The following is a 20,326-nucleotide window of genomic DNA, read 5'->3' as shown; positions in this document are numbered from 1 at the left end:
CCGTCATTATCTTAAAATGTTATTACTTCCCTTAGGAAATGTATGCTTTAGTTAGGACGAGTAAAGTAAAGTAAAAAATAATAATAATCATATATTTTGCTTTAAAATTAATATATTTTTGGTAGATTTTTAAGATATATATATTTGTTTTTTCCCCAGTTACTTACTTATATCTCCTGAGAAATTTCTCACAAGTGTGAAAAACAAATTTACAAAAAAATATATACGCCCGAAAAAAGGGAAATACGAATCAACGAATTATTCGTATTCTATTCGTTTGAATAAATCGAATTTACTATTTTCTGATTGGTACAATTATGAATAGTAAGTAGATTGATTGATCATTCAATTTGTTTTTAGTGAGTAAAAATTTTTGAAAGATTTTTTATTAGAGACCCGTAGGCTCGGGTACATGGGCCGAGCCGTATTTTTACCCCAGGGCCGGGCCTTATATATTAAAGCCAAATATTTGAAATTGCCATTATTAGCTATAAAAATCAAAAATAAATATAATATGTTTTAAAAAAAATCCAGGCCGGCCCTGAAAAATGTTTTTTTTTTTAAATCCGGACCGAGCCTTGCAAATTGTACCGCTGCAGGTCTCTGATTTTTATTAAAAAGAAAAGAAATTTTAATCAAATTTTACCTCAAAAAAAAAAATATTTTATATAAAGCATAAATTTTTTGTAATTTTTCATGCATAAATAATCTTTCAAGATTAAGGCTGCAAAATAATATATATATATTGATTTTCATTTTTAAAAAATTATAAGTAACGGGCTCTATAAAATTTGCAGAATCAAAAAGTCAAATTGACTTCAAAATTTGCCGGATCCGTTTTTAAGACGGAAGGTATCGGAACGGAAGCACTATGAACATACATATCATTTTTAATGAGATTGACTTTTGACTCAACGGATGTAATAAAAACGGATCCGTCTCCACTTTGAATGCAGCCTAAAATAACAAATTGCTCGAAAATTATTTGAAGATTAATTTTTTATATCAAACTCTGAAAAATAGTTATTTGTTACTTCGATTTGATTTTAAAAACGGCAACTCAATATTTTATCCAGAAAATATATATTACCAAAGCCAAAAGGTTTTTTACACAGGCGGTGTTTATACTAGAAATCTGCAAATAAGGCCCGGCCCGTACCCGTCGGGTTCGAGGCCCGATGCAAAGCACTAGTTTATACACATATTAACGAAATATCGAGGTTTAGGGCTATCTTTTTCGAAGCTAAAATATTGAGTTTACCGTCTTTAAAAATCGGCTCAAATCGATTGGTTTAGTTTAACTTTCATAAAGGTGTTTTATTTTTAATTTAAAAATCTAAATTATTTCGATTAGCTCTCTTTTTTTTATTTCAAGTGAATTTCAAATCGCCAATAATACAATAACGAATACCATTTTCCATGTAAAACTATTCCATAATTTCGTATATTATTGCTCATGTACTTTCAATCACCCTTAACACTCGGGTTTAGTAATCGGGAGGGGGGGGGGGTTAGGGTTACGAACTTCTATGGCGGCTTCTTAGAAATAAAACAGCCCGCATAGATGCCGTTGAAATCGTCTTCGTTACGAACTTCCCATAAGAAATTCGGCTTTTTTTTGTCCAATCAATAACATCAACATGACAGCTTCATCTTACAAATTAGTATCACAAAAAAAAAGGAATTGAATACGAATAAATTATTCATTCTCCAATTCGTATTCGTTTTTGAATTTTAAACTGTATATTTTATTTTAGCCTCGTCTTTTTAATATGTTCAAGTGATAAAAATAAAAAAAATAGCAATAACGGCCTCCGAAAAATTTTTTTTTTTATATTTTATCATCTGATGAGCTGATAAAAAAAAATCTAGCTGAACAACATCCCAAGTATAGTTTTGTTTAAAAGGTCCGATTTGGGTAGTTTTTTTAAAAACGATCCGATTAATATTTTAGAAGCCTCAAGATTTTGGCAAGTGGAATCCCAAACCTTTTATGCCATCTATGAGCAAAATGACCAAAGCTTACACAATATTATTTTGGTTATAATCTTAATCGGGCCCTTTTTCAAAAATCGACCCGACATTTTAACAACACTAAGCCTCAGAGGGTGGGGGGGGGGGGCTCAAAATATTTTTTTTAGCTAACATTTTTAAATATTATTACGAGTTAATAATTTTAAAAAACGAATTTGAAAAACAAAGGCCACAATGAAAAACGATTGATGCTTATAAAAAAAAATCATCGCACACATATTATAAAAATTTTATAAACAAACAACTGGATTAAGCCTTAAGATTTGGCATCTGCCATTTATGAGCAAAACTAAGGCTTACACGATATTATTTCGGTCAGTTTTTCAAAAATCGACCCGAATCGGGCTTTGTAGGATTATCAAACTAATCGAATCCTTTTCACATTTGACAACCGATTGCAAAAAAAAAAGAAATAATAATTATTTTTTTAAACTTATAGATAATCCTACTAGAACTTAGCCCCCCCCCTCCCCCTCCAAAAGAAAAAAAATAGGGTGTATAAGGTAAATAAAAATTTTTAACCCGTAGAATGGTTCTTTTAGCAATAAAAACTTATGTATAAAAAGGATACAAATGCATATCAATGTAGGAGAACGTTAATAAAAAAATCTTATGATTAGCCTCACCTGTCAGATATCATTTAATAGGCCAGATTTTATAGATCATGTGATACCAACTTATTGCAATTTATTAAATTGACTAAATTTCATTAGTCTAAAAAAATAGATCATTACTAAAGATTACAATTTTCTTTTCAATCATAAGAACGAGATTTTTAGGGGCATACTTTGAACATGAGTCTGCATTCTCCTCCCTAACATCCCTGGTGGTAGCAAAATACTAATTATAGGTCTACAAAACCTGGCCCTCTTTGGCTCGTTAAGAATTTTTGCACAAACTATCCTGCCCGGCCCAGCCCACAAAAAATTTAGGAAAAGCCAGGCCGGGCCGATTAATTACTTACTTTTTTTTTGTACGAATTTTATGTCAATCACATTTTTAACATATTTATAATCCATAGTAAAAAAAAAAGATAAAATAATACCCGATTCTAATTACCGGGTGCTTCAAATCTTTTCCCACTCTTTAAGATATTATTTACAATTTAATGAACTCTTAAGCGTATTCTCAGTTCTATCATATTGAGTGGTAGAAACCTATCGAAGTATTATTCTTTGAAAAATTAATTCTTCCAAAATAAGTCAATTTGTTTTCATCTTTTGATGAACTTCCGGGATAGCATACATCGCTTAACTATATCTGCTTTATTGTCATCCAACATCAAGGCCATTACATTTTTTGAGCTAACTCGCACAATTTTTTAAAAATAAATTTTTCAAGATCTCTCGCATTCCATTAATTCCTTCGCCTAATTTATTTTCTTCTTTCTTCTTAAAACTTAAATACATATGCCTTTTTTTATTAGTCTAAATATATCCCACTCCCAGATTCTGGAATTTCAAAGAAGCAAAAAAAACAATTCGTTAAAAATCAAATTCCCTTCGCAGAATGTTCTCTTTAAAATTCATTTTAATTAATTAATATTTATTAACAGTAAGAAAAGATGTGTGAATATTCAAAGCTTGGTGCGATTTAGCTTAGTATATTACGTAGGTACAATCCAGGATTTCCCTATAGAAGGGGAGTGGGGGGAAGCACTATTAGATAGGTTTTGCCGCCATAAATTATATTTGAGGTCTTCAGATCCACTCTTCCGAAAACACCGCTGATTAGCTAAATTACATATTCGTACCAATTATCTGCTCCACCTAAACAATATATTGGGGGATTTGGCAAAAAAAAAATTCTTTAAAGAAGACGGCTGCCAAATCAGGGAAAATTTCTAGGTAGCTCCATAAAGACTTTTACTTAAGGCAAATTAATTCGATTTCTACTGATGAATTAGTATTATTCCTCCTATAGACGACTTAAAACAATTTTGGTTTTTCGATTAGAGAAATGATCTAACTTTTGCCTATTTTCCTTTCACGAAAAGAATGCTAAGCCTATAGGATGGAAAATCCTATGAGATTGGGAAATAGGGATTTCAAGATTTCTATCTTGCTGTATTTGTCCAGAATCGTTTATGTTATATAATCATAGCGGCGGATATGAGAAGCACGAATCTTACAAATATTGATGCTCAGGACCGTCAAAAATGGAAAAGAAAAATCGGAGGGAAAACCGGCCTACCCGGGTAAACCTGGAAATCGCCATAAAACGGAGAAGAAGAAGAAGTCATATTGTATATGTTAGCGTCAATGAGTTTCTTTCGGGCAATGGGTTATTTTTACAACTTTAAATCATTTTTTTTTGAGCGTGTTTTAATTAAATTTTAAATAATCGGATTTTACCGGAAATCTATCATGTTTGGAATACCTATCTTATGAAATAGGTTATACAATTTTGGCTGTTAACCATTGAGTCATTTAATAATTTATATTTAAAAAAATTATATGGAAAATTTAATATAAATTAAATTAAATTTAAAATTTCGCGGAAAAAAAAAATTGTCTGAAATTCATGGGGTAGGTATTCCAAACATGACGTCATACATTTCCGGTAAAATAAGATTTAAAAATGAATTAATGTTGAAAAAAGTGGCGATAGGCTAAAATGATTAATGACAACAGGTTGGTTAGGCCTATGGTATGTTGCAGTTATCACCGCAAAATTTTGCCAGCTAGAACATATGGTCACCTTTCATTTAAATAAAAAATATGATTGATTTAAATTTATTATATTTTTATTAAGGTGAGTAATTAAAAAAATTGGTGTTGTTGAACGGCTCGAGCCGGATTTTAAAAACGGCTAACTCAATATTTTCTCCAGAAAAATACTAAGCAAGCCTAAAGATTTTGCACATGGATGGCACATAGGATTGAACACGAATTGGCAAAATCTCGACGCTTAGGCAATATTTTCCTGGCTATAATATTTTAACAACGCTATAGTCAAGAATATTAGAACAAGCCTGGGAGATTCTGCTCTTAGAAGCTAGAAATGTTTGGACACCTAGTAACAAAATTTCGAGGTTCGCGTTTTAATTGTTGTAGAGCTCGAGCCGTTTAAAAACACTAATAAAAAAGTTAAAAAAAAAGATTCTTTAATTAATTTTTTTTTTGCCAATCAATTTCAATTTTTTTTTTGTTATAATAAAAAAAAAATTATTTGTAATAAGTTGTTTCTTCTTTATTTTTTTCCGAATTAATTATATCAAAAAACAAAACAATAAAATTTTTAATCAAAATTTCTAAATTAAGATATGTGTTTTTTTTTAGTTTTTAGAGTAGAATAGGAAAGGAAAAGATGATGAAGGAAAATGGAATATAAAGAAGCAAGAAGGAATCAATATGTCGATTGTGTGTTTTATATTTTTTTTAGTTTTGAAGTTTTTTGAAGGTGAAACTTTATATATTATTTTTTTTTTCAAAAATATTCCACAAAAAAAATTCTTTTTTTTTGAAATTATATATGTAAATTTTTTTTAAAAAATATTTAATACAAATTTAAAACATATTTGTTTCGCGAAACATTCTTCCCCTTAGAGAGGACCTAAAAAAAAATAAACGAATTCTTACTGGAATAACCCTTATATTGAGAATTGGAATCAAAAGCAATGATGAAAATTTGGTAAGTTTGAAAAATTGATATTTTATAATATAATTCTTCTAATTGTAAATTTAAAATTACATGATAACCCCCGTGGGTGAGGGGAGGTAAATTTCATCGTCATTCAATTCGACCCAAATTCGATATACTGTCTTTTCCCGATATTTACCTCACGTTTTCAGGGAAAGAGTTTTGGCTTGGAAACCCATTTTGAATTTTTTTTAAAGTTATTTTTAGTTTGATATTTAATTCAACAAAAAAATATATATTAATAATAAAATTTATGAGGAAAAAATGACATTTTTTGAAAAAAATATTTCTTTCAACCAAAAATATTGCTTTCATTTGACCGACATCTGGGCTAACTTTCTAAAAAATTTTGCTTTCAACCAAAAATATTACTTCCATTTGACCAACTTTTGGGCTAACTTTCTAAAAAAAATTTGGTAATATGAAGTGGGATTATATTAATTTATCATCATTGAGAAATTAGTAAACCACATTATTTTTAAAAAAAAAACCCTAAATATAGTTTGGGTGGCCAAATGTCGGCTAGTTCGTCCTCAATCTACAGGTGCGTGCCGGAGAAAATACGTTAACATTAAGAGGTTTAAATTTGTATTTAGTTTCTCAAATATGAACTGCTATGGTTTTTAGAAAAACTCCGGGGTCTAAGTGATAGTGTTCGGCTAAAAATTGGCCAAAACGACTAAAAATAACTAATAATTTTCTTACTTTGTCTCAGGAGCAAATTTTTTACAGTTTCATAATTCCATTAAGATTATGAGTGTTTTTAAACTCAAAAGTGCCGGAAATTGGGGGATCGGCGAAATTGTAAACGCCAAAAAGAGGAAAACCCTCTTTCCTTCTCCAATTTTACACGAATGCCGATACTCTTAACAACTTCCTACCCTCTCTTTCCTTATTAACCGCGTCAACCCCCCCTCTCTTATAGGATTGCCCGATTTGGATCTATACTTTTTATATATCGACGACTTTCTGCTGTAATTTCGTCGAGCTTGATCTGGATTTTTAACTGATGTTTTAAAAACTTAAAAATCATTTGTAGCGGGCGATGTTTTTTATTATTATATCTTGAAAAAACCCTGATTGGTAATTCTAACTTTAATCCGACGACGGGATTTAATATATTGATATTATAAAAAGACATTGTCCGCAAAAAAAAGAACACATTTCCAAAATCCTACAAGAATCAATCAATCTTGATCGTTTCCAACTTAAATCTTTCCTTTAGACCCAATTTTCAGCCTTTGCTTCCAGAATAAAAGAGGCATTAACACCTACCCATTTTATTTAGGTAGTCGGTGCTTTTAAAATTTTTAAATCATGAGATATGTTATAAAAATAAATTTTCCTTTAAAAAAATGGGTTAAAAACTGGCATTAGGCACTTATTTTAGAGGTTCTAAAAGCAACTCTTTGCACTCCCTCCCCCTCTCCCCTCCATTCTGACGCCAATATCTTCTTTTCTCAGATCTCCTTATATAGTTCGAGTCAAAATATAAACAATTTCTCTTTATAATAATATAATATTTTTGAATAAAAATCGAATTCAAGGATTATTTTTATTTTTTAAAAAAATAAATAAATAAAATAAAATAAGAACCCCCGATGTCTTTTGATATTTTAAATTATTAATATTTAATATGTCAAATCATTTTTTAGTCGAGATTGGAAATTCTGAATTTATATTACATCGACTTTAATCTGGTATGATGTTATGACGACCAGATTTTTTAAAATATGGATAACACAATAGCCCAAAAAATGTTATATAAGCCTCGAGATTTCGTTAAGTGATGTCCATCAAACCTATCTGCAATCTTATGAACAAAATCTCCAGGCTTTCATAATATTTTTAGGCTAAAATATTGGGTTAGCCGTTTTTAAAAAGACCGAGCTTTGTTTAACCATATTAGGGGAATGATTATGATTATATTTTTTGATGCATATTAAGAAATTCGGCAAGAGTTAGTGTGGTAAGTGAAAAGAAATTTATAGATTGGTTAAAGAGTTTTTCTAGAGTGGGAAGTAATTTTAGGTATAATTATTTATTTATTTTTATTTCGGGGTTGTAAATTGTTGGATTTTTTTTTAAAAAAAATATATATATATAGAGAGATATTAATTTTAATTATAAATCTCAATAATGATTATTTCAAACCATTTTAATATACCTAGTGGAATCAAAAGGTGACGCAATATGTATCCACACAAGGAACAACCAAGACATTCTACGATTTTCAATATTCGATATATTATAATTCCATTCTCAGCAATGATTTTTTTTTTTAGCTGTCAGAAAACCAAAAAAAAGGCATAATCTTTATCCCCCTAAGGAAACAATAAAAACCAGATCTATATATATATACGATATATTATGATTGGCCTACCAGGGTAAACCTGGAAATCGCCTTAAAATGGAGAAGAAGAAGAAGAAGATATTATGATTACATTCTCAATAATGATCACTTTAAATATTTTATCTACCGAGTGGAACCAAAAAATGACACGACAGTTATCCCTCCACTAGAACAATAAAAAAACAAACCTTTAGGCCAAATTTAACACTACTTCAGTAGTTTAGAGTAGGGTCAGGTTTTGAAAAAAAATAAATAATACTTGGTCCCCTTTAACCTACTGCAGTCGGTGCGATTATCAGCCTCCTTTATTTTACATATATCATATTGTGTTGTGTGTGTAGAACCGTAAATTACTTATGTTTGATCGATATTTATACGAAAATTTAATGATTTATTTTGTTAATGAAGTTGCCAGAGTTTATTTTTAATAAACGAGAAAATAAAATTTAAAAAAATCAGCTGACCAAAAAAAAATAGAGAAAGATCAGTTCATCGAATCTGACTAGTGAAATTCGTACAAGAGAACAGCTGATTTTAATTCATAAGTATTTAATATCAATTTGTAATAATACTCACACGAAATAATAATAATCATCATATTTATTTCCCGAAGAAAAGAAAATTGAAATTTATTTATAAATAAACTTCGGATTTCCTCGGAGAGAAGCCAGGTGCAACGCGTTAAATCCGTTATTATTGGTCGTAGTAATGAGATCGGTATCTTTGACGATAAATTTGTTTTTCCCGAAATTTTGCTGGCCCGACATTTCGAAGGTGCTAGCATTTTTGTGGCTGATTTTGTGGTTTATGTTCGATGAAACGTTATTAGAAACATTTGAAACTTTACGGCTTAAACGGGAATCGGTGGTGTCTTTCCGGCAAATCTCCTCGAAGTTCAGGAGAAATGACAAAATTTCGTCCTTCTTTTTGCTGACGGCGTCGTGAACCGGAGTATCTCCCTCTAGATCCTTTAAAAAAAATAATTGAGGTATCGCGGCACTTCTATATATTTCTTATTCTTCTTTCTCTCTTTCTTTCTTTCTTTCTTTCTTTCATTCTTTCTTCCTCATTCATTCTTTCTTCCTCATTCTTTTATTTTTTTTGTTGAGAGTACTTATTAAAGCAACTTTTATTACTTGTAAATTAGGATGAGCCCCAAGCTTGAGTAACATTTCAACCACGTCCGAGAACCCTCTATTGACTGCTATATGCAGGGCCGTTTGCCTTTTCCTATTACGGGCATTAAGATCTATATTGTAAGAACAGAAATTAGCCGCCATCGACAGTTGGTTATCAATTTTGAGATCTTGGTGGTGGCCTAAATCATTTATTCTGTCGTTTTCGACATTGTTATGTTGCTCGGCAATAATCTTGGAACCCTCGCGAAAATTGGCCAAGAGTTCGATGATGTGAGGTTCGTCCCCTATGGCCGCGTGGTGAATAGGCAAATCCCCATTCTTATCCTTATTCGTGCATTTAAATTAATATTAATTGAAATTGAACTCCTTTAAATTATTAAATAACTATTATTTAAATTATATTTTTTTAAGAGGGGTAGATTTAATGGTAAATAGGTAAAATGGAGATAGACATGTGATCAGGGGTAGATTTAATGGTAAATAGGTAACATGAATAGACATGTGATCTTATTTTCATAGGCCTGATAATGTTTCGAGGTAGTCTTGCTTTGCATGAGATTAACTATGGTTAGATCAATGCGCGAGCCGACATTTTTGTAATTGTTCGGGTGCCTGTTTACTGACTTGTTGGCGAACCGATTTAATAAGTTCTGGGGGAATTTGAGTGACCCATAGGTCAGTTTATAGAATAAATAGTATGGGTGGATGGTCAAACTTTTAATGAGTTTCAACTACGAAATAATAATTAAAATGGCGCAAACTTATAAAGAAGAGGAAAAGAAAATAGAAATAAAAAATAATTCAAAAAAAATATAAAGGAAAAGAAAGGATAGATGAGAAAATATAAGAATTACTTCAAGTTGTATATTAGCTCGGTGTTTGAGCAGTATTTTGATCACCTCGATGTGACCATTTTGACAGGAAACGTGTATGGCTGCATATCCCGAGAAAATTGAATCGACCTGTTTGACACATTTAAATATACAGATTATAGGAGTGTGGTGCAATGACATTAATACTAATCCAAACTGACTGACAATCCTCATTAAAATGCAAGTGTAACCTTGAAGTCGGCCATCGAAAGGCATTATATGCATTTAGGCGAAATATCTTTCAATAGCATCTACTACAGCCTATTTATTACATTGTCTACAGCTGACTTCGATATATGTAAACCGTTAATAAATTAATAGTCAGTCTCGATTGGCATTAATTCGCTGTGTAATATCGTTACTAAAGTCGTTACTTTACCCCCCAAAAATGAGGTTAATTGGACAAAAAGCGACTTATATAATGTAACGTCATACATTTTACGTCACTTGTTACCTTATATTTTATTAATTATTATATTCTAATCATTTTTGTTTTATTATTAAATATTCCGAAAAATGGAGAAGGAAAATCAAAGGTGAAAATGGCTTCCTTGGACAGTGGCCCCTACAATGGGGGGAATGGGGGGGGGGGGGGGGGGGGATGGGGTCGAAGCGTGGGGGTACTTCTTTTTTTTAATTTTCTTTTAAATTTTCTTTATTATTTAATTCTTTTACTGTTTTGTTACATCCATCATCATGATCAAGTGATTTCTGGTTTATAAATGTAATAATAAGATCCCCCTTCCCCAGCTTAATATTTAATTTAATATTGACGGAAATTTTGGTCGATGTTTAGTAAATTAGGTTGTTAACCGAGATCTTGTCATAAATTATTTTTTCAATTTTTAAATATGCCTAAAAATATTAACCAAAAAAATACAAATGCCTAATTAAAAATTGCAAATCGCATAATATAAGAGATGATAAATGGATAGATCACATTAGAAAAAGACATGGTGGGCTTAATTTTAACGATATAAAGAAAAGCTTTGAAATAGTAGCTTTTACGAATGTTACTCAAAATTGGACAAATAGCAAAGTAATTTTTTTATTAAATATATTATTTATACGAAAAAAGAAGTAAAAATTGGGAATTCAATGCTGTTGGTATAATATATATTTTTAATTAATATAATTATCTTTTAAAAGTGTCCTAATAATAAAGAAAATGTGTTAGAAAAAAATATAGTATCTGATGATTCTGATGATGATTCTGATAATGATCATGAAATTAGTGGACCTGAGGTCATTTAATTACTCTTATTTTTTATCTCTGCTATATTTTTTTATAGGCAGACATAGAGCAGAGATTTGATAAGGTAGAACAAGAAAATCCTATTATCTCTCTACTGGTAATAAATATTAATTTAGCATTATTAAATTTTAATGAATACAACATATGCAGTTTAACGAAAGATTTAATGATGATTCGATAAATTTTTACATCAAACATCATTTTTTACGCCAAAGGGAATGGCAGATAAATCCATTATTAAAGAAGATATCGAGGATATCAGTGAATTTTACAATTTAAATTGTAAAATTTTCGAAGAAATGTTGAAGTTTAGAAATATTTATAAGATGGCCAAAATGGGGAATGTAATTATTACTCATGAAATCTAAAGATTTGTCAGATTATGAGAATTGTAAATTTATTTAATTAAAATATTTTTACCAATACATTATTTAGCTTCTTCTGATGATGATGATAATTCAGGGACTTACGATTCAGATTGGAAAAACTATTCATTTATTTACCTTATCGTCTACTTTTAAATTTTTCTGCTTTGCCTAATTTAAGAATTTTATATAAATATTTATTAACCATTCCTACAACCTCATGTACTGCCGAAAGAGTTATGAGTAAAATTAAATTAATTAAAACAAGACTTCGTAGTACCATGAAAGATTCATTTCTCAATAATTTAACCATATTATCAATGGAGAAAAATTTATTTAAACAATTAAATATTGATGAAATTATAAATTCTTTCGCTTTCTCTTCCCCTAATTTATCTAAATTATTAATTTAAAAATAATATTTATAAAATATATATTTTTTGCATTTTATTTATATTATGCATAAAAAATTGATGCAATAAAAAAAATTTTTGAAAATTTATAGATGTCATAAAATAATTATCATTTTTTCGAGGGGGGGGGAGGGACTTTTCAGGGGGGTATTCTGCTTCATTCGCTCAGAAAATATAGGGGCCACTGTCCTTGGGTACCTAAAATGATCAATAAACTGAGAAAAAGGGGAATCTCATTTTATTCTTCTCTCAGCTGCTATTATTTTATTGGTCCATTGGATGTCTTCGATACTATTGGACAGTAGAGCTAGTGAGGATAAATATAAGTGAAACTATCTTTATCATTACCTATGCCAAATGATAGAAAAACAATATTTTATTTATTTTTGAGGGATATATGAGAAGTTAGTCCTAAGACTCAATCCCAAGATAAGAAAAAAACGCTTTTTTGTGATGAAAATATGTAGGATTATTTGAATGATAAAATATGAAAACTCTTCTAGAAAAAAAAGATACATCTTTAGAAAGGAAAACTTTGACGATTTTCTAACATTCAAATTCTGTCTGTAAAATATAATACACCCCTCTCCCCCAACATACTCGAGACCTAATGAACGGATGTTCAGTACAGGAGAGACGGTGCTGATCGAAAATTTGGAAAACAATAGCCATTGAAATTCTTTAAAAAAAGAAAATTATCAATATATACATTTAGAGAATAGAGAATAATCATAATAGATAAATAAAATTCTGTCCAAATTTATTCAGTCTTTTTCCATAGTAACATTTTAGGTACTTTTAAAAAAGTAAGGTAACGGGTGTTACTTTTTTTTAAAAAAAAGAGTAGCCTAAATGTAACAATGTCACCTTTTTGGAGTAACATGTTGCAAACGAAGATAGTTAAATTTAATCGCTATTATTGAAAGGACATAAATTAACAAAAATAACTTTTCATTTTAAAGAAATAAATATATATAATAATAAAAATCTATAATAATCGTAAATAATATTTTTCATTTTTACATCCACAAATTTTTCTTGGCTATTTTCGGAACGCTCATTGATAGATAATATTTCCCGGCATTTAACGTGGTCTCCATTGGCAGCCGCCTTGACCAGCTCTTCGTTGAAATCTCCGCACACGTGGTTTTCGAAAAGGCGTTTTAAGATGGCGCTTAATCGTACTTTTTTTTTAAATATATAATTTAAAAAAAATATATATTAAAATAAACGATAAAAGCTTCTCGATATATAATCTAATCCTAAGTACACGATGTCACCTTTCCTTTCTTTCCCTTCCTTTTTTTTCCAAATTTTTTCGATAGTTTTATATATTTATAAATAGTATTGTTAAAAACTCCGATTTGGGTCGATTTTTCAAAACGGCCCGATTAACATTGTGACTAAAATAATATTATATTAAGCATCGAGATTTGGCAAATAGATTGTCCAAGCATTTCTGCCGACTATGAGCAAAATCTTTAGGCTTACAATAATGTTATTTTAGTTATAATCTTAATCGGGCCGTTTTTTTTAAATCTGCCGTTTTCGGGTTATTTACCAACACTATTTTATAAGCACACGACTGATAAATATTCCATAATAATAAAAAAAAAAAATATGTATATTCTAAAATAACGCCTTGTAAATAAATATTACAACGTACCTCCGTTCGTTTCCCCGTTGATTTCCGATTCGGATACAACCTTGGAAACCAATTTAGGATTAAAGGTCCAACAAACCCCGTTTATTTCGATTTTAAGGTCCCCATCGCCGTAGACGAGCTGAACTTTGCCAAAATTCCCGAGGGTCTTTCAAAAGAAAATGTAAATAGATTGTTTGTTTTTTTTAAATCAAGCGAAAGAAAAAAAATCGATCCACGACAAGATGGCTGACTTGGTAATTAGTTGTCGCAAATTTTTTTTTTTTTAAAAAAACAAATGCTGTTAAACGGGCTCTATTTTGCCCAATATTTTCGGCTTGTAAAAATCGAGCCCCCCCCTTTATTGCGCGGCATGTTTTAATTTGTCCCGCGTATAAAAAAAGGGAGGAGGGGAGTGGAGCGGGAGGAATATAATTACAGATCAGGACATATTAGATCCTTTTTTTTTAAAAAAAAAACTATTTTATTTTATACCCAGAATTCGCGCCCAAAATTTTATACGCATTTCATGTATCCAGCCCTTTTTTTAAATTATTTTATTTTCAAGCTTTGGAAATTACAAATAAAAATCTATCCGATCATTTCATGTCCAACTGCACAATTATTTCGGATATTTTTTTTTGTTAAAATTTATCCTTTTTTTAAAAAAAATAGCTCTAATTATTGACCCCCCTTTGTTTATGGCCCTGATTGTCTTAGTGATTTAAACTCGTTAACGATATCATATTCATTATAATCTGGTGTAATAGTGCGCACAAATTTAGCGTTTCAAAACGCAAATAATACATTTTATATGCGTTCGTTTAAATTGGGCCGCATTTTTTGTTTTAAATTTAGACGTTTCATATTAAAAAATAATAATAATTAACGGTTCGATTTAAACATAGCTGCGTGCGTTCATGTTTTTTTTTATTTGCGTTTTGAAACGCTGCGTTGAAAAGTTGAATTTGTGCGCACTATAATATATACCTTGACTGACGTTTCATTTATTTAAAATTTGTATCAATGCAAATCGACTGGTGGACACGACATTATGGTTTCTCTTATAAATAACTTATATTTTAAAAAAAATTTAATTTTTTATGTTCTTTCTTTCTTTCATGGCATATCACATTAACTGATTTTCATTCAACGACGCTTTTCAAAATGCATCTTTAATAAATGAATCGTTAATCTAGGTATAAAGCGGGAACGATTTGAATAATTAAATAAACCTCCGATTTGTTTCGCGGTATATAAAAATATTAGTTTGCAAAAATATAACTTAAAAATGTAAACGTTACAACTTTTAAGGATATAACTTGTAAACTATGAGTATTTATTTTTTTTTGAGAGTAACTTGTGAACATTTTAAAAAAAATATATATATATATTATTAATTTACGGATTTCATAGAGTCGGACCATTCCCCGTGACCAACTTGGGCTATTTGCGCCCGCGCTGAGGTCTTTGGTTATTTGCACGATATCACCCGTCGAACAACACGAAGCGGGCCCTTCCAAATCGGGAGGCATCGGAAGGGACTTATTTGTGTTGGCGGTATTGGTATTGGAAGCTTTATTGAGAGTAGCAGGGTTCAAAGTCCACCTAACAAAAAAATATTTAAAAAAAGTTTTATTTAAATCAAATTCTTTATGAAAAATCAAATAAATAATAAAATAACTAGTGTTGTAATTTTTTAAAAAAAAACATGGTGTTATCAGCGTTCCTTTTATTTTAGACGCGTTCACTTACTTTTAACGAACGCGTTAGTTTTTTTTGCGTTTATTCAATTTTAAAAAAATTTTAACTGGATATTTTGTTCTTAAATAAAAGATTTGATTTCCTTCATCTTTTTTCTTTTTTTTCAGCATGATTTGCTTTACTGTGTCAATTAATTTATAATATGGTTGGTTTGTTTTTTTAAAAAAATAAGTTTTTAAAATTAAATTTTTTATAGATAGTTATTATCTAATTGTTCGGAACTCGGATAACATATCTTTGCCATGAGCCATTTACGAGTATTTCGATTTTAATTATATATTTTAAAAAAAATATTGTATATAACACGGTTCCCGTTCTAAATCGCTAAAACAAAAATCGCTAAAAATTGGGAACATGGCTTATATCTCCTAGAAAATTTTTAAAGTAAATTTGAAATTAATATTAATAGATACTAGGGGACTAAACACTTTTTTGAATGATATTTCTTCCATTTTAGCGATTTTTTTAAAATCTTCAATTTAAATACAAGTGTTTAGTCTCCTAGTATCTATTAATATTAATTTCAAATTAACTTTATAAATTTTCTAGGAGATATAAGCCAGGTTCCCAATTTTTAGCGATTTTTGTTTTAGCGATTTAGAACCTATCCTTATAACACGGAGCCAATAACCAGCCCATTTTACATGTTAGAAAGTGTAGATTATAAACATGCATTTTAGCTATTTGCACGCCAACGATAATATTATTCAAAATTTCGAAAAAAAATATTATACGTGTTTAAAACTTATTGTGAAGAATTGATAAAAAATTAAACTTATCATTTTTCAAATCATTTATATATTTATATTTTAATCTTTTTTTAGATTTAAGTATATATATATATATATATCGGAGACTGTAAAGGTTCATTCGTACTGCCCAGATTTATTTTTTTTTCGGCCCGTATTTTCAGACCCAGCCCGGATTTTTTTGAATATACGGTCGGACCGGGTAACGTGGCGGGCCTGCACGTCTCTGATATATATGAAAATGCAATATTAAATCAAGAAAAAAATCGATTTTCAACCCGACCCCCTCAGAATTTTTTTTAAATTTTGTATATTGGTAGTATATACTATAACTAAGAAAAAAAATGAAATTTTACTTCCTTACACCGAAATGCGATAGAAACCCGATTAATACCAAAAACCGGATGTACAAAACCGGAAATGGCCATAGAAAAAAAGGGTTTGTTATCAAGATTTTTATTTCTTCAGATTTATACCAAACTGCTATATTTGTACAAAATCCTAGGCTGGACTGAAGTGGGTTAATCAAAGTGTTAAATAAAACCAAATTGCCCCCCATCTGTCAACTAATATTTTTTTTTAAATAATAATGTAAAAACCTTTCATTTAGACATAATTTTTACATAAAAATTATTACTACTACCAGAAAAATCAGATTTTTAAAAATTAAAAAAACACGCTCAACAAATAATTGTTGAAAAAATCGCACAATGCCGGAAAAAAACACATTATATTTTTTCTAAAATAATATTTTAAAAAAAGTAACTTGTAGAAAATCAAGAAATGTAAAAATTTCAGAACAGTATCTAATTCTTCTTCTTTTTACGGCGAAGAATTAGTGGACAATTCGGATGGATTATTTTTTTTTACTACAAAAGATAAAAGCATTTAATTTCCCACACATATAAATCACTATTCGTCATAAAATTACGATACCACCTTCAAGCTCCTTGTAAACACGTTTTCAAGGCATAGCAAAATTCAAAGTAAACTACAAAACGTTCTTGCGTATATTGTTGTTAGCTCGATTGGAGCCGATTTTTTAAAAACGGCTAACTCTATATTTTATCCAGAAAAAAAATAATTACGCAAGTCTGAAGATTTGGCTTATTGATGGCGTAAAAGTTTGGATATTTATTAACGAAATCTAAAATATTGAGTTAGCACGGCTTAAAATCGAGCTGTTTAACAATACTACTTGCATATCGGGACTAAATAAAAGTTACTATAAATTCAAATTCAATATTAAAAAAGATTGCAGTTGATGAATTATAAATATTAAATTTATACATACCATACCGAAATCGATAAACAAAAAAATAGAATTGTGTAGAAATAGGGGGAGGGGATTGCTGTGTGTCAAAGGAACTAAGTGGGATAAGGGAGTAGTTCAAAGAAACACTTGTAATTCCTTTTTAGGATTTCAATTAGAGTTTTTTGTTTGAGGGTAAAGTGACTCGTTTTTGACCCGCGTCATTGTTGAAATTTTCTGATTTAAAAAATTTTGGGATTGGGGACAGAGGTTTCTCAAAACACTAAAGATTAGAGAGATAAATAAAACCTCTATATTTATTGCATTTTTTAATTTCTTGAAGCTCCAAGAGGTCAGAGTTTCTATTGGCGGGAAATGAGGTAACACGTCGACATTTGTGTTGCCTGCAAAAAGCAAATTGATCCATTTTATAAGCATTGTTACTCTATAGATTGATCGACACTTTGATATCGCCGGTTTCTCCAATAGTTTGGAGCCGTTAGGTCTTTTAAATCGATGGCATGTCTTTAAAATCTTGGCTCGCCGGCAAAAGACTTGTCTGGGATGTGTCCTGTTTTACCTCATTTCCCGCCAAGAGAAATTCTGATTTCAAAAAATTAAAAAATGAAATACAGTTCCCTCCTGAATTCTTTTATTTTTATTCTCCTCATTTTTAGTGTTTTGGGAAACCCCGGTCCCCAATCCTTAAAATTTTTAAATAAAATGGTTACGAAAATTTCAATATGGAAGAGGATTAAAAACGAGTCCCTTACCCTCAAGCAAAAAACTCAAATTGAAATCCTAAAAGGGAACTACAAGTGTTCCTCTGAAACACTCCCTTCTCCCTCTTAGTTTCTTTAACACACATGGCAAACCCCCCCCCCATATTACACATTGTTTATTTTTTACCATAATCTATAAAGAAAATATATCTAAAGAGAAAACCTTTAAAATAATAAATATTTATGTTAAAGTCAGTTGGGCTTAATAATCCATACTTAAGTTAAAGTCAGTGGGGCTTAATGACCCATGTATAGACTATATAGTTGAATCCGAAAATTCTGATCGATATTCTTTGTCGCAATTAAAAGCTTTCTTTTGGATCACCTGTGAGATTAAACGTAACTTTTGCCCTATTGTTTTGAGTAGTTTAGGACTTGGGGTGTTTTGTTATTTATTTTATACATCATTTTAATAAAGAAAAAAAATATATATATTAAGCCCAAAGAAACATAGTGTTTTTAATATTAGGCATTTATTTAAAATTAATTAATATCAAATGTATTCAAAAAAATATTTTTTTTAATTTGTCCTAATGCGGCGAATCGATATGGAATTTTGTTTCCTTTTTTCTTTCTATTCGTGCAGTCATGTACAAAGGCAACCTGTTTAAATTTCTCTTTTGCTTCAGACCCAAGTTTCTTATCCATTGCAACTTATCGTGTGGGGAATATGTTGGATCTCCAAATCAATTAAGGTTTCCAAAAGGCAACCCAAACACAAACTTCGGTATTTAAAAGTTAGGGAGCCTGGATATTTAAACTCGGAAATAAATTATACATGTAGCTATCGCCGTTGCAGGTTTGTATAGTGGGACTTAATTTGTGTAGATTTTAGCCTTTGGATATGATATTTTTTCGGTCCTACGAGATTATACATTTCGGAGAATGTAAAATATCATATGCAAAGAGTCCTATAATTTTTTTAACCCCGGATAACTCAATGACCGCCTTGGGGGTATACGTGTAACCAAAATTGCAATGCGAGATAAAATAGTTCATCAAGTCCGTCAATCAGTATAGTGAATAGGAAAGATGACAGTGTATATCTCCCTATATGAAAACCAGTTAAATTATCCAATTTATAGGATAATCAGTTGTTGGCTAGATCCGAACTAATCCAGTGATTAATTATACAGCTTAAGTATCGTTATAAGAAAAGAAATTTTTGGAAGAATATTCGTAAAACATGACACGTAGTTGGTTATCAAGTGAGAAGATATTCCCAAAAATCTAGACATATAATTATGTTAATGATAGGCTTCGGTTTTTAATCGTCGATAATGCGTCTTATGCGTGGATTTGCTCTACCCCGTTTAGACTTTCTACAAAGACATCTTGAATCAGAAGGAATACTGTTGAATTATGCGACTAAGAAGTATTTTATTAAATACTTAGGCCGCAATAAACATGAGAGATATACCCCTGTAGTTGGATGAAAAAAATAGATCATCTTTTTTTTGAAAGTAGGAATAATTATTTTTAGCATGGAAATGAATTAGGGTGCCTTAGCCACCCAAGAATGGTAATTTTATAAGGGTCAGCTAAAATATTGACGAGGTTGAGGTTTTTTTATATAGAATTTTAAGAGTCCTACTTAATTCTGTAATCAGACACAGGAAATTTACCATTTAATAACTGCTTGATGGCTTGTATCAGCATCGGTGATTAATCATGTTGAGTTAAGATGGGGCATATTTTATTTATTATATTTCGATCATCTCCAAATTGATCTAAAAAAATAATTAAGCGCCAAAATGTTTGCACTCTTTAATAGTGCGACCTAATTGAGCCCAGTTTGTGTTTTTAGTAATGTTTATATAAGTTGTTATCGATTTGCAAAATATCATTCAAAATTGATAGCGTAACGGTAATTAAGTTTGCCACTATAAATGAATATTTTTAAAAATCCCCTAAAAAAATAAAAATGTCATTTCAGTTGAAGAGAGAAAGGATCCCCGCTAATTATAAAATGAGAAGTTTTTCCCGGTGAGGATGGAGAGGGGGGGGGGCAATTACTCGTTAAATATTTATTTTAAATTAAGTGGTAAACATTGTAATTTTTTA

At 30.2% G+C, this 20,326-nt stretch overlaps 1 protein-coding gene across 1 annotated transcript in view; it reads right to left on the bottom strand.

Moving 5' to 3' along the window:
* Positions 1–20,326, bottom strand: part of LOC135922451 (E3 ubiquitin-protein ligase mib1-like) — a 41,947-nt gene that overhangs the window by 13,010 nt on the left and 8,611 nt on the right. Inside the window, 7 exon segments of the mRNA XM_065456823.1 lie at positions 8,675–8,997; positions 9,166–9,492; positions 10,023–10,130; positions 13,097–13,257; positions 13,740–13,884; positions 15,121–15,180; positions 15,182–15,323. Coding sequence (XP_065312895.1) covers positions 8,675–8,997; positions 9,166–9,492; positions 10,023–10,130; positions 13,097–13,257; positions 13,740–13,884; positions 15,121–15,180; positions 15,182–15,323 — 1,266 coding nt within the window.

Source organism: Gordionus sp. m RMFG-2023, chromosome 1, assembly GCF_954871325.1.
Source record: "Gordionus sp. m RMFG-2023 chromosome 1, tfGorSpeb1-WG-v2, whole genome shotgun sequence".
Classification (NCBI taxonomy): domain Eukaryota; kingdom Metazoa; phylum Nematomorpha; class Gordioida; order Chordodea; family Parachordodidae; genus Gordionus; species Gordionus sp. m RMFG-2023.
The sequence above is the reverse complement of the archived record's forward strand: the minus strand, read 5'-3'. Positions and strand labels throughout refer to the sequence as shown.